Source organism: Salminus brasiliensis, chromosome 6, assembly GCF_030463535.1.
Source record: "Salminus brasiliensis chromosome 6, fSalBra1.hap2, whole genome shotgun sequence".
NCBI lineage: Eukaryota > Metazoa > Chordata > Actinopteri > Characiformes > Bryconidae > Salminus > Salminus brasiliensis.
In genome coordinates, this window is record NC_132883.1 from 44,287,976 (window position 1) to 44,302,834 (window position 14,859).

Consider the following 14,859-nt stretch of genomic DNA (forward strand, 5'->3'; position numbering starts at 1 on the left):
AACAGCCTGTGTCCCGCCGGCGGGCCGAAAGTGGTATTCCGAGCTACTGTCTGCAGAGCTCAGCCCCACCAGTTTGTACAGGGGTTCCTGTAGTTACTGAGCAATACACCTTAGTGTAGGACAGGACAGCTGCTGCAGATGACCTTGGTATTGTGTAGTTCCCAAGATAAGCAGTTTCTATTATCGTGATCGGGCTGTTCTGTGTAATTGAGCCGTTCCATAAAACTGGGCCCGTTTCCATGGTGCAATTTTCCAAATGATCATTGTTAATGTCCACAAAAATATCTACAATAATTTCCCACCTCAGGCACAAAATCCTTGTTCATATTCTCTCTCCTGTTCAGACATTAAAGCCATATTCATAATAAAATGTGACGGGGCGGTACATTTCGGATTCCTAAAATTCAGAGTTCTTTATGTGGTCCGGTTCCTGACCTAGCACACACGTGCCAATCAATTTGAAATATCAGTTTCTTTACATTAATACTGTAAAACTGATACAAGTAAAATCTCCCAAACTTATTTTGAGTGACGGGGTGGTTGGATTGAACGTCACGGATCCTGTCTAATCCTAAAAAAGAACAAATAAAGTAATCAAAACATGTCGCCTTCTATTATGTGTATGGCTGCTTAAAAAAAAAGTTAAAATGATGTCACTTCCTCTTGGTGATGTCATTTTTAAAGCAACAGTGCAGGTGTTTATATATATATATATATATATATATATATATATATATATATATATATATATATATAGTTTTCTTTTTAAATGTAATTCTAAACGCCGACATTATCTGAGAAGATTGAGACCTGCAGTTCACTAGATGTTCATTTAGGTCCTCCTATTGCTGTATTGTAAATCTGAGGAAGGGTCACGCCGCCCTCTGTCCTCCACCTCATGGATTAGTTTCTCCTGGTCCGTTTTTGGTTTTGACAACTGTTTGTGTTGACTGCTGGACATCTCCATGCTTTATAAGAGGTCTACAGTTCATTAGATGTTTATTTGGGTCATTTTGGGACCCTTTTGGGTGAGTTTTGCCTCATTTAAACACTGAGGAAGGGTCCCATCGCTCCCTGTTCTGACGATTTTACTGCAGTGTTTTTTTTATTGATTACTGGAGGACTCCACCCTTTATGAGGGGAAGGTTGGATTATATAGAGCTCAGGATCTTTTGGCTTGTGTTTGACAGTGTGTGTGTGTGTGTGTGTGTGTGTGTGTGTTTTGTGAAGATGCTGTCTTTGTGAAACATGCTGGTCCATCTCCACAGCGGCTCTGATGAATGATGCTGGACGCGGTCTGGCTGAGTCACTGTAATCTCCTGCAGGAAACACACGAGGCAGAGGGGGATGATGTATAGCTGTCGGGGTTAGCAGGTACGCACACAGAGCAGCTAGAGGGGTGGGAGGGTGTGTTGTGATATGAGCAGTGGGGTGATTTATAGGTGTGTGTGTGTGTGTGTGTGTGTGTGTGTGTGTGTTTAGACCCACTTCTATGAATACAGCTGAATTCACTTGACCTAGGCTCGAGGCTTCTCCCATAAAATGCTTTCCTTCGTAGCAATACCTTATGATCATATTCTGATAATTGATTGATTGACATGTGGGCTAATTACAGCGCTCTCCAGAAGAGTGTGTGGAAGCTTCTGAGCTGTATCTGAACTCTTCTCCATGGCTGCTCTCTCTCAGGCCTCTGCCCTGTTAAACAGCTGTCAGACATTTATGGGCTTTGGCTAATGTGTTTTACAGGCTGCTCTTGGTTTGTCTTCAGCTGGCGTAATTGCTTTCCTGGGCAAGCGCTTGGCAGCCCTTGGTGCCCCGCAGGAGGATAGGAAGATGGCAGGATGACACACACATACACACACTCAGAAGGGCATGAAGATCCGACCGGTAGAGAAAACCCAGCCCAGCACTTTCTCCTCCGTCTTTAATGCAGCTCCCAGATAAAGAGCTGTTATTTACGCCTCTTTCCTGCTGTGTGGCGTCTCTACTCTACCCTCCCTGACAACTGTGTTAAACTACAGCCGAGCACCAACAGTCCATAACACTGAAGCACTAAACCTCAGCGTCTACGACTGTAAAACCCTACGACTTTAAAAATCCTACAACTTTTAAACCTACGACTTTAAATCCTACGACTCTTAAACCCTACGACTTTTAAACCTACGACTTTTAAACCTACGACTTTAAAATCCTACGACTTTAAATCCTACGACTCTTAAACCCTACGACTTTAAAACCCTACGACTTTAAAACCATACGACTTTAAAACCTACGACTTTTAAACCCTACGACTCTTAAACCCTACGACTTTAAACCCTACGACTTTTAAACCCTACGACTTTAAAACCCTACGACTTTTAAACCTACGACTTTAAAACCCTACGACTTTAAAACCTACGACTTTTAAACCCTACAACTTTAAAACCTACGACTTTAAAATCCTACGACTTTAAATCCTACGACTCTTAAACCCTACGACTCTTAAACCCTACAACTTTAAAACCTACGACTTTTAAACCCTACGACTTTTAAACCTACGACTTTAAAACCTACGACTTTAAAACCTACGACTTTTAAACCCTACGACTTTAAAACCTACGACTTTAAAATCCTACGACTTTAAACCCTACGACTCTTAAACCCTACAACTTTAAAACCTACGACTTTTAAACCCTACGACTTTAAAACCTACGACTTTAAAATCCTACGACTTTAAATCCTACGACTCTTAAACCCTACGACTCTTAAACCCTACAACTTTAAAACCTACGACTTTTAAACCCTACGACTTTAAAACCCTTACACTTTAAAAACCTACATATTTAAAAATCTACGCCTTTAACGACTTTAAAACTTGGTGTGTGGCTCAGTGGTCTACTGCACCACCACTAAAGGGCAATAGGGGTCCCTACTGGGGGTCGTGAGTTTGAATCCGGAGCCAGGTAGCTTTGCTTTGCTCTCTCTCTCTCTCTCTCTCTCTCTCTCTCTCTCTCTCTCTTACTCTCTCTCCCCTCATCACTTTTAAAGCGATGTTGGTCAGCAAAGGCGTTTGTTAGCTGGTGCGCTGGAGCCGGGGACCAGGGGCCTTCCTCAGAGTGTGTCGGCTCCCGGCAATGCTGCATCAGCGGCAGTTGGAAAAGAGGAGGTGTCTGCAATCTAGCACTAGCAATCTAGAACTCAAACTCTAGCAATATAGAACTCAAACTCCACCAATCCAGAGCTCAAACTCCACCAATTTAGAGCTCAAACTCCACCAATCTAGAGCTCAAACTCTACCAATTTAGAGCTCAAATATATGTTTAAAACCTAAAAAAAAAATCTAAATTCTAGAACCCCTGAACCTGTTATTGATCACACACACACTTACATACACACTCTCTGTCTGTCTCTCTCTCTCTCTCTCTCTCTCTCTCTCTCTCTCTCTCTCTCTCTCTCTCTCTCTCTCTCTGTGCGCTGATGGGCGTCCTGCTGAGAGCATTACTTTACTTCCCTGCGATGGATTATTCAGCAGTGCTGAGGAAAGCAGGCCAGACTTTCATTCACTTCCCTCCTGCTTCATTAGAGAGAGAGAGAGAGAGAGTGAGTGATAGTAATAATAGTAATAATAATAATAATAAAAGAATCTTTTGAGAAGAATCGACTCGTTTGGATTTGATTCCCCATCATGAACAAGAGTCCAGTAAATAAACTGTCCTCGCTCCCGTCCTCAGCACCCAGCGCTCCGTCTCTTCCTCTCCAGCCTCCCTCCGTTCCCGCTTTCTTTGAAGAGCACATGAAAGGTCTTGATTTGTACGAGTGGTACAAGGCCTCAGACACCTACAGAAGAACCGTCTCTCACCTTTATCTGCTCTCCATCAGCTGCTCCCTGCTCTCCCTTTAATCTTCTCCCTCTCTAATTTCCCTGATTTCGCCTCACGCGGCCGATCGGAACATCTCCCACGCGTCCTGCGTTCGCTCCAGGCGCACCGGTTGAGGAGCCATATGTGTCTTACAGAAAGCTATTGCTACAGACAGTTCAATCAAACGCTGAGATGATGGACTGCGAGGAGCAGGCAGTAAAGGCATGGAGCCGGCGTCTCCGCGTGAATCTTATTATCTGCTGTTCCACATGCAGGGCTGATCGCGCTTGGGAAATCGCGCAGGCAGTGAAATGCATCACTCCGTCACTGCGCGAGAGCAACTGATGGAGATTGAGGGAAGATATGAGGTGTCAAAGAAAGAAGCTGGATTATGGGATGGATTAGCGGCGCTGCGGAGAATGAACCCACGCTGTTGAAAACGCAGGGCAGGGGTTGAGTGAAGCGTGTCTCAGGATTGTATGGAGGAACTCTGAGCTGATGTTGACCTTCCATGCTGAGGCTCTGTAGGTCTCTAAAGGTCCTCGCAGGTCCTGAAAGTTGTGAAGTGAAGACGCCATGGGTTAGCCACAGCACATCCCACAGACGCTGGTGTGAATTGAGATGTGGGTGATTTGACATTTGGGTGCATCACACATCTTAGGACCTTTCCTAAGGCTACACAGTTCCTAGGACCTTGGCTAGAGCTGCACAGCTCCTAGGACCTTTCCCAAGGCTACACAGTTCCTAGGACCTTTCCCAAGGCTACACAGTTCCTAGGACCTTGACTAGAGCTGCACAGTTCCTAGGACCTTTCCCAAGGCTACACAGTTCCTAGGACCTTGGCTAGAGCTGCACAGCTCCTAGGACCTTTCCCAAGGCTACACAGTTCCTAGGACCTTGGCTAGAGCTGCACAGTTCCTAGGACCTTTCTCAAGGCTACACAGTTCCTAGGACCTTGGCTAGAGCTGCACAGTTCCTAGGACCTTGGCTAGAGCTGCACAGCTCCTAGGACCTTTCCTAAGGCTACACAGTTCCTAGGACCTTGACTAGAGCTGCACACTTCCTAGGAACCTTCCCAGAGCGTCACATTCTTGGGAACTTGGCCAGACCTGCACTCTTCCTAGGACCTTTCCCAGAGTCAGATACCTCGTCACCGGTTGGTTGTCTGTCCTTTCTTGGACCACCATTAGTAGGTACTCGCCACTGACAAGCTTGGCTCTTTTGGAGATGCAACTCCTAGATGTCGACTATGAGAACCAAGTGTTCAGCTATTGGAGAACCGAGATCCCAGACAGTCACATGCAGACGGTCGTATTATGAGATAATCAGTGCTATTTTCTTCATCTGTGAGTGGTCATAATGTTCTGTCTGTCGGTTCTCTAAGCTATTTGAGCAGGTTATCTTTTACGTTATCTTTGCCTTCTCTTTTTATACATCCAGCCTCCGGCCCAACCCTCGAGCAGCTTCCCTGGGCTGTCCGTCTCCTCAGCAGGCTCCTTCTGCATTTGTTTGCGCTGACCCGTCCTGTTTGAGATGCGAGACAGGCTTGGCTCGCACAGTCGCGCTTCGGTAATGTTTATTTTTCCATTACAGGCGAAACACGGCCGAAAAGCTGTGACGGCCGCCTCCTTCCTGAGGGAAGTGCCAGCAATCTCTCCCCGAGAGCGAGTGTGTCGGAGTGATATATCTCCTTTGAGCGGACGTTCTTTACGGCCACGGCTCTGAAGCAGCTCGCTCGCCGGGAAGAAAACCCATCAGCACGGGAAAACGCGAAGGGTTCGAGAAGGAGGGAGGCGAGGCAGAATAAAAAGGCACGTCTTACTTCCCCGGCCTGGATTAGCTGGTGGTTGTGGAAGACAAGCTCGGCTCGGAGGCTATTGATTGGCAGTTGAGCTGGAGTTGCCGTGTCGTGAGGAGGACAGCAGATGTGTTTTGTTTTCTGTGTTGTTGCTTTTTTCTGCAGACAGGGACATTTGTTAGTTTCCTTCCCTTTTCGCTGGAGGGCAGAGAGATTTGGTGTGAATTGCTCTCTCTGTCATGCTACTGCCCAGCCTCATTTGGGAACCCTTCAGCTCAAGCCCCGCGGTTACACAGTGCATAAAAGCGGAGCAGAAATTGATTGAGATGTTCCCTGGTCCTCAGCAGGGCGGTGGTGTTGATCTACAGCGCTGCTAGCGGTGTAATGGCAAAGCGAGAGCGTGTACCAGACGCCAATAATGGTTAGCCCTCCTGGACCGCTGTCTTTTACATGCTGTTAGGGCATGTTGTTCTGGAGCGGCTGCGTCTGCTGATAAGACAGAACCAAACACGGCGCCGTCTTTCTTCTGACAGAAATGAATTCGGCTTTTCTCTCAGGGCCTTTATCACAAACCAACGTCCATCTCTCTAACGGCCCTTAAAGTCCATCTGTCAAAGTTTGACCACATCATTTTTTTGTTTTTACAAAACTGTGTATTATGTGTCATGGTAACAGTTTACAGCAGGACTACTATTATTAAGGGTTTGTAACTGATAAAAAAGACCTTTATTAATGTTATTAATCCATTATTCATAAGCCGCTAGACTGTCATAAGCAGGTATTAAGGCATTTATAAGCTGTTATAAAATTATGAACAGAAATAGTCATTTATAAGCAGTTAGAACATTATAAGCAGCTATAACAGGATTTCTAAGCAGTTATTACATTATGCGATGTTCTAAAAGGGGGTTTATAAGCAGTTATACTATTAGGAGCAGTAATAGGGATTTATAAACAGTTATAAAATGATGAACAGATGTAGTCATTTATAAGCAGTTATAAAATTATGAGCAGTTATAATTTTATGAACAGTTATAAATTCAAGTATAAGCAGTTACATTATGAACAGTTATTAAGTCATTTATGTGAAGTTATAATATTATGAGAAGTTATAAATTCATTTATAAGCAGTTATAATATTATGAACAGATGTGGTCATTTATAAGCAGTTATAATATTATGAACAGATGTGGTCACTTATAAGCAGTTATACTAATATAAGCAGTTATAAATTAATTCATAAGTTACATTATGAGCAGTTAAGTCATTTATGTGCAGTTATAATATTATGTTAGAACAGTTCTAAATGTATTTATTAGCAGTTATAATATTCATGTATTGGCAGTTATAATATGAACAGTTATAAAGTCATTTATAAGGAGTGTTCCTCAGGGTTCAGTCTTAGGCCCACTCTCGTGTGTCTGCTCTCCTCTAACAGAGGAAATGTGATTGTGGAGAGACCTCTTTTCAGCATCATTTTAAATGAAATGCTCCCATCTTCCACTCCATGCGCTGTCCCACTCATGTCTCCTCTGTAAGACCTCAGGGAGAGGGGGAGGAAAGCTAGACTGCACTTATTAAATGCCCATCTGAGTGCATTCACAGTGGAGGGTCCAGCAAGTTACCGCTGAAGCTCCTCACTGCCGCGTTATTGTCAGGAGACCAGAACAGCATGAAGGGAAGCTGCCTCACTGGTGTCAGGGGTGTAAGATACCGTAGACCGTTGTAGATACTGTACGGGACAGTGCAGGACAGCAGGGCTACTTCTAGATGATTCATTGAGCAAAAACCTTGTATCTTCATTCTAAGTTGAGTCTGTTAGCTGTACTTTACTTCGTGTCAAGATTTCGCGATGAACTGACCAATAGTTTGTTTTCCTCTAGTTTTGTTTTTCGTAGGCATACAATAAATGGTTGGGACAAAAGTATTGGGATGCCTGCTTATGTATTCATTGTTTCTTCTGAAATCAAGGGCATTTGTTGGATGTGAGGATTTGATTGCATTCAGCGACAAGAACGCTAGTAAGGTCAGGATGTTGGATGATCCTCACCAACCCACCTCATCATCCTCAACCTCCCCAACTTATTCCAAAAGCACTGGATGGAGCACCACCACCATCATTCCAGAAAAACACAGTTAGTTCCACTGCTCCAGAGCTCAACGCTGGGGGGCTTTATACCCCTCTAGCCCACGCCTGGCATTAGGCAGCATGGTACATCATCTGGAATGATGGTGGTGCTCCATCCAACGCCTTTGCCTCTGAATGCGTCAATCGATCAATCAAATCCTCACAGCAATGCTGCTCCAAAATCTAGCAGAAAGCCTTTCTTCTTCCCTGGACAGTAGAGACAGTTACTCCAACAAAAGCAGGAGAATATCCTTGATTTTGGGAGAAACAGTGAAGGAACGAGCAGGTGTCCAAATACTTTTGTCTTATTTGCCTTAAGTTATAGGTGATAGGTCCACGGATGTTGCAGAACTGCACTGTGTGCAGTAGGGGGTCAAGTGCCGTGCCTGAGGCACAAGCAGGCCTACACAGTCAGTTCTGGGATTTGAACCGGTGACCTTCCGGTTGCTGGCTCTCCCCCCCCCCCCCACCCCACCCCCCCTTCCGGCTATTATTCTTATTATCACACACCCCTATTCCCAATTAGCAGGAATAGCATTATGCTGCACCAGTATGCAGTTTAATGATCATTCCCAGCATTCCCAGTGTAGGACTGTGCTTCGTAACTCGGAGACCTTTAACACTGTACTGAACCTTTCACAGCTAATTAGAAGGTTCTAATTAGCTGCAAGATGTTCAGTAAGCTGGTGAAGGAAGCACACACACACACACACACACACACAGGGCGAGAGTGTGGCTGTTTTATCTGTACAGGAGGAATCAGAGCCATTTGTGCCCCTTTTTTTAGCCAAGCTCAAACACTGTGTGTGTGTGTGTGTGTGTGTGTGTGTGTGTGTGTGTGTGTGTGTGTCTTAAGCTCTGAAGATGGTGGATGACTAGTCCCCTCCTCCCTTCTGTCAGAATGTGGTGAATTTCCGTTTCTGTTTAGTCTTATATAACACAAAGAGGCATGCGATAATTGGACAAAAGTATTGGGACACCTGTTCATTCATTCATTGTTTTCTCTGAAATGTAAAAGTATTAAAAAGTAGTTGATCTGGCTTTTGTTGGAGTAACTGTCTCTACTGTCCGGGGAAGAAAAAAACGCTTTCTACTAGATTTCGGAGCAGCATTGCTGTGAGGATTTGATTGCATTCAGCGACAAGAGCGCTAGGGAGGTCAGGAGCGCTGGTGACCTCATCATCCCCAAACTCCCCAACTCCTCATCCCAAAAGTACTGGATGGAGCTCCAGTCCAGTTCTTCCACAGCTCAATGCTGGAGGGCTGGGGGGCTACTAGCCCACGCCTGGCGTTTTTAGGCAGCAAGGTGCCAATAGGGTCATGTTTACTATCTGCTTCAGAGGGTCCTATTCTATTGGCAGTACTTCTCTCTACAGGGACTAGATAAGCTGTGTGTGTGTCAGGGTGCATTTGCACATCTGTGTCAGCAATGGGTGCAATGTAAAGTAGCTGAATGCATTTGTTAGAAAGGGTGTCCACAAACATTTGGACAAATGGTGTATATTTCATTATTATACTAATAATACTTACATATAGCTACATATATAAGGCATATGTATATTAAATATTATTATTATTATTATTATATATTATTACTGTTATATATTGCTGTTTACATTTTGTGAACCTCTCTCTCTCTCTCTCTCTCTCTCTCTCTAGGTAACATAAACGAGTGTAAGCTGAACTTCTATTTCTTCCTCCTGGCTGGAATTCAGGGCGTCACACTCCTCCTCTTCCTCATCGTTTCAGTGAAGTACGACAAGCAGAAGCAGAGATTCCGGAGCCATAGGCCTTCACTGACCCACTCATGACACGCACACACACACACACACACACACACACACACACACACACACACACACACACACAAACTTAAAATACATGCCCCTCGGAAAGCCCAGGCCGTCTTCTGTGATGCTCCTTCAAATCATACAATACGTGAATCAGAGATCATGTGATTATTTAAATCACGACAATTGTCTTTTGTTGTTTAATATGAACACCAAAGCAACATCAAAGCACAGGGGGCAGCTCCTCTAAAGCTGTGATTGGTCAGAATGTTGGTCAGAGTATCACAATGATGATTTACAGAGGATATATTGTGCAGCCCTAGTGTTTATACACACACACAGACTCGCACACACTCAACGCCACCTCCAGATCAGCATGCCTCTGCAGGAGTTTGTGCCAAATGAGGCGTTATTTATATCTTTTTTTTTTCTCTGACTTTTCTGTTTGACCTGTAACTGACCCCTGTCGTTACTTGAAGCGTGCAGTGTGCGGTTATGCCGAGCGCTCAGCGGTGAGGTTACTGGAGCTCGGCTTACTTTTGAAATGAAGCCATGTCTTATTTAGCACTTAGCTTTAGCATTTACTAGGTAACATCGCATGTGGAAATTTGACAGATTTGGAGATACAAGGCTGTACATATACACACACACACACACACACACACACACACACATATATATATATATATATATGTATGTATGTATGTATGTATGTGTATATATATATAATGTATGTGTGTATATATGTATATACATATATACACACACATACTAGGTGTTAGTATGTGTATATATATCACTATTGTTATGTATACATTATATATATACATACACACACACACACACACACAGCTGCCTATAATACCAACTGTCATGGTCATGGAGGGATTTGACTCCCCTCGTTGCTTTAGCAGCTACTGCGTGAACATTTTCTGCGTAAAATTTACGATTTTTATCCATCGGTACGTGAAAGTATTAAGAAACGTTCCCAGCTTTGATCTCAGTTTAAAACCATGTAAAAACTGGAATTTTAGGACGATTGCGGTGCATAACGTTGGGTTCTGAGCTTTGTCTTTCAGTTTTTTTTATTGTGACAGTCCAGATGTGAATGAGTATTATAGTCTGGTTGTGATTCTAAACTAGTTTTATACCTTGCTGAGTTTTTATGGAGTGCCTGAGAAGTGCTGACTTTACCTGAGTAAAATATACCACATCAACAGTTACTGCACAGATTCTGTTCATCTAACAAATTCTCACCATCACACAAAAAATGTAGGATCTTCGCCGAGTCATTTTGGAGCATTTCTATTGGTTCGTTTACAATGACCTTAGGACACGATGTACAGAGTAACTCCTAGATGTCCGAAAGTCTAAAAAGCCAAAAATGCAGATGCAATGTTTAATGTGTGACACTGACGATATATATATATATATATATGTATGTGTGTGTATGTATGTGTATATATGTATATATCTATATGGGTGTCAGAATACCACTTTTGTCCGATACTGATACTGCAGCCTTCAGTATTGCTGATACCAAAACCAATCCGATATTTTTGTACTGACCCCTGTATTCCAGCTGGACTCTGAGTGGCCACCACCTCCGCTGTTTAATCTGCTTTCCTCTGTTAATAGCGCGATCCTCACTGATGTTGGAACAAAGGTGTTTAAGTCTCATATTTTTTCTCGGATTAAGTAAAAACAATAAAAACAGTATTCCCCCCCCCCCTCGGTTATACTAGCTAATAGCTGCCTATCCTTCAGGTAATTGGACAGCTAGCCTTATCTAGCTAATATGCTAGCTAGCATCTCGACACTTGGTGCCGTAAGTAATGCCGATATGCGTTTAGACGTGCGGTACGAGTGCAGTCCAAGGGCCATGTGTGTTCATCAGACCCCGTACCAAACGTTAGCCCCGGTAGCTGTAGCTAGTGAACTACATTTCCCACAATGCAGCGCCACCGATTGCTTTCTTTTTTTTTTTTATCTGGCTCTGCCTTTTAAGAAGCTTGGTTACGTTTCAGGTATGATTGAAAGGTCAGACTGAGGATTTGGGGAGATGCTGGACATGAGACAGACTGCACAGATTATTGAAATTGATTTTAATGGTATTTTAGATTCATTTTAAGGGTAAAGTTTCTTTGAGTTGTGTTTCTTTCCTGATGGTTTACACTTGGCAGGTCTAACTGTGGAGCGTTTCTACTCCTGTATTTCGAGTTTTAAAATTTTTGTGCATTAATTCACTTTTAATTAACTTGTAATTAGAAAATAATTTTAGTATTTCACTGTATTTTAACATGAACTTTAACATGTATAATATCTGTCTTCATGACTTGGCACTAACTGGGACTGGGTGGTGGTACTACTACGGCTCTAGACTGGAATGCCAAAATCGTGCAGTCTGAAACATCTATGGAAACATATGGACACCATAAAAATGACATTCGCATGTACTATATGTCCAAATGTTTGTGGACACCTCTTCTAATAAATGCATTCAGCTACTGTAAAGAACTACTGTCAGTAGAATTGGACACTCTCTGGATTAGATAAATAAACATGACCCTTTTGGCACCGTGCCTAATGCCAGGCATGGCCTAGAGGGGTAAAAAGCCCCCCCCCAGCATTGGGAATAAGGTGGGCCGGTGGACTGTAGAGACAGTTACTCCAAGCAGGTGTCTAATTACTTTTGTCCACATAGTGTATCTCACCTACTCAGCCTACAGCAGTTAAGCCCTTCCCATTTATACAGATGTTATAAGGAGAACAACCAGTCGGAACAGAGCTCATTTACATAAATCAGTCTTAAAGGCACAGTAATGGAAATGACCTTTTGTTTAGTTCTATGAGATGAAGAGAGTTTGGAGAAGTCAGTTATCGCTTAATTTGGTGATTAAAGAAGCCGTATTCTGTATCCTACGTTAAAGAGACCCTATGCTGCAATTTTCTTGCTCTTAGTTGATTTCTAAAAAACAATTTTTTGGGAACGTTTGGATGGTTTTGTGCAGCAATAACATCCATAATCCATTTTTCATGACCATATTTGAACCCTTTCTTTATTCCTTTAGAATTAAACTGTTTGCTTTAGTTATATGTAAATATAACTGATTGGCTGTTTCGTAGCTTGGTTAGGTTTCAGACGTGAGACCAGGTTGAATGATTGGGGTTGTTCCGTTGTCAGATTGAGAATTTGAGAATCTGACTTTTATTATGTAAATCTAAGTAAATATAAATGCTCTGATTGGCTGTTAATTAAAAAAAAACAAGCAGCCTACTTATAACTTCAGTGCAGGTGGGCGGGGCTTAAGAGCTGTAGATTGAATAGGTAGACAGCTATATGCAGATGTGCCTCTGCTTCGTTTCCATTTATGGACAGAATAGAGCGGGCAGTGGACGGTCCATTTAGGACTGGGAAACGAAACCACAGAAAATGTCAGTTTTGATTGGGAGTAAAGGTGTGAAACCTTCATATGATCAATAATGAGGTTCTATTAGAGCTTCATCCAGCCTCAGACTGCACGATTTCAGCACTGTACACCAGTTAGAACCAGTAAAGTGGCCATGAAGGGGTTGATTAAATACGGGAGTAAATAAGCCACCACCTGTTTGGCATCATAGCAGTGATTTGGCTGCTGCTGTGTCAGATCCCAGGGCTGTGTGTGTGTGTGTGTGTGTGTGTGTGTGTGTGTGTGTGTGTTTTAATGAGTGAGTGTGTGATGAGTGGAGCAGAAGAGCACATGAGGACGTTCAGACTGTGATTTCAATAAAAACACAACCAGCTCCTCCTCCTCCTCCTCCTCCTGCGGCGCCGGCGTCACACTAAACCCACCCGCTCACCTGAGATTCGACCAAACTGCCTCCTGCCCTGCGAGCTGTGAGCTGCGAGCTGTGAGCTGCGAGCTGTGAGCTGTAAAATGTCCCGGATGTGACGCGTCGCCGTGATGTTGAGTTGGGTCACTCCGCTCCTCCAGCTTCAGTGCTGCCCGTTTGCAGGACGGCTGCAGGTCACTCTCACTCTCTGGTTGCTGCTGAAGATCAGATCAGATCAGCTCTGAGTGAGATGTGAGATGTGAGATGTGAGGATTTGGGAGATTACAGAGCTTTGATTCTCCCTCAGATAAAGAGTTTTTCTTTTGTTTGTCTTTTGTTGAAAATATTGACTTTGTGCTGAAACTGAGAAACTGAGTCTGTTCATTAAAAACTGATTAAATCAGAGCTGAGACTGGATTCATTCAGAGATGAAGAAAATACTGCTAATACTACTAATACAAATACCATTAGTACTGTAATTACAAATACTATTAATACAAATACCATTAGTACTGTAATTACAAATACTATTAATACAAATACCATTACTACTGTAATTACAAATACCATTACTACTGTAATTACAAATACTACTAATACAAATACCATTAGTACTGTAATTACAAATACTATTAATACAAATACCATTACTACTGTAATTACAAATACCATTACTACTGTAATTACAAATACTACTAATACAAATACCATTACTACTGTAATTACAAATACTATGAATACAAATACCATTACTACTGTAATTACAAATACCATTACTACTGTAATTACAAATACTACTAATACAAATACCATTACTACTGTAATTACAAATACTATGAATACAAATACCATTACTACTGTAATTACAAATACCATTACTACTGTAATTACAAATACTACTAATACAAATACCATTACTACTGTAATTACAAATACCATTACTACTGTAATTACAAATACTATTAATACAAGTACCATTATTACTGTAATTACAAATACCATTAATGCTATTAATACTGCTAATACTATTAATACTGCTAATACTATTAATACTAATACTACTATTACTGCTCATACTACTACTATGACTACTGCTATTACTGCTACTACTACTGCTAATGCCACTGTTACTATTGAGGGTGATGATGATTGGATATTGACGCAGAATTATGACTGCTTTTATTACTGTAATCTACATCATTATTACTGGTAGTGTTAAAATGATTAATGACAATAAAATAGTTTGATATAAAACAATCAATTAGTATTATTACTGTTCTTATGATTGTTATTTAGTTGTAATATGTTTGTTAATATTAATAATCATAATCATAACCATGAACTGTAATACAATAACAACACAAATAATAATAATAATGATAAAGTAGGATTATTATAAAGGGAAGGAAAATCCTAAAGCTAAAACCCTGAGAGAAGAGCTCCTCTCTGATTAGAGCAGATTTCTGACTGATTTCATCAGACGAGCACAAA

General features: G+C 42.1%; 1 protein-coding gene across 1 annotated transcript in view; it reads left to right on the top strand.

Annotated features, from left to right (window-relative positions):
- The window catches only part of slc15a4 (solute carrier family 15 member 4), a 53,892-nt gene extending 40,119 nt beyond the window's left edge, over positions 1 to 13,773 (top strand). Inside the window, exon 9 of the mRNA XM_072682531.1 lies at positions 9,425 to 13,773. Coding sequence (XP_072538632.1) covers positions 9,425 to 9,576 — 152 coding nt within the window. The 3' untranslated portion in view covers positions 9,577 to 13,773. The remainder of the gene's footprint in view (positions 1 to 9,424) is intronic.
- Positions 13,774 to 14,859: the final 1,086 nt, after the last annotated feature.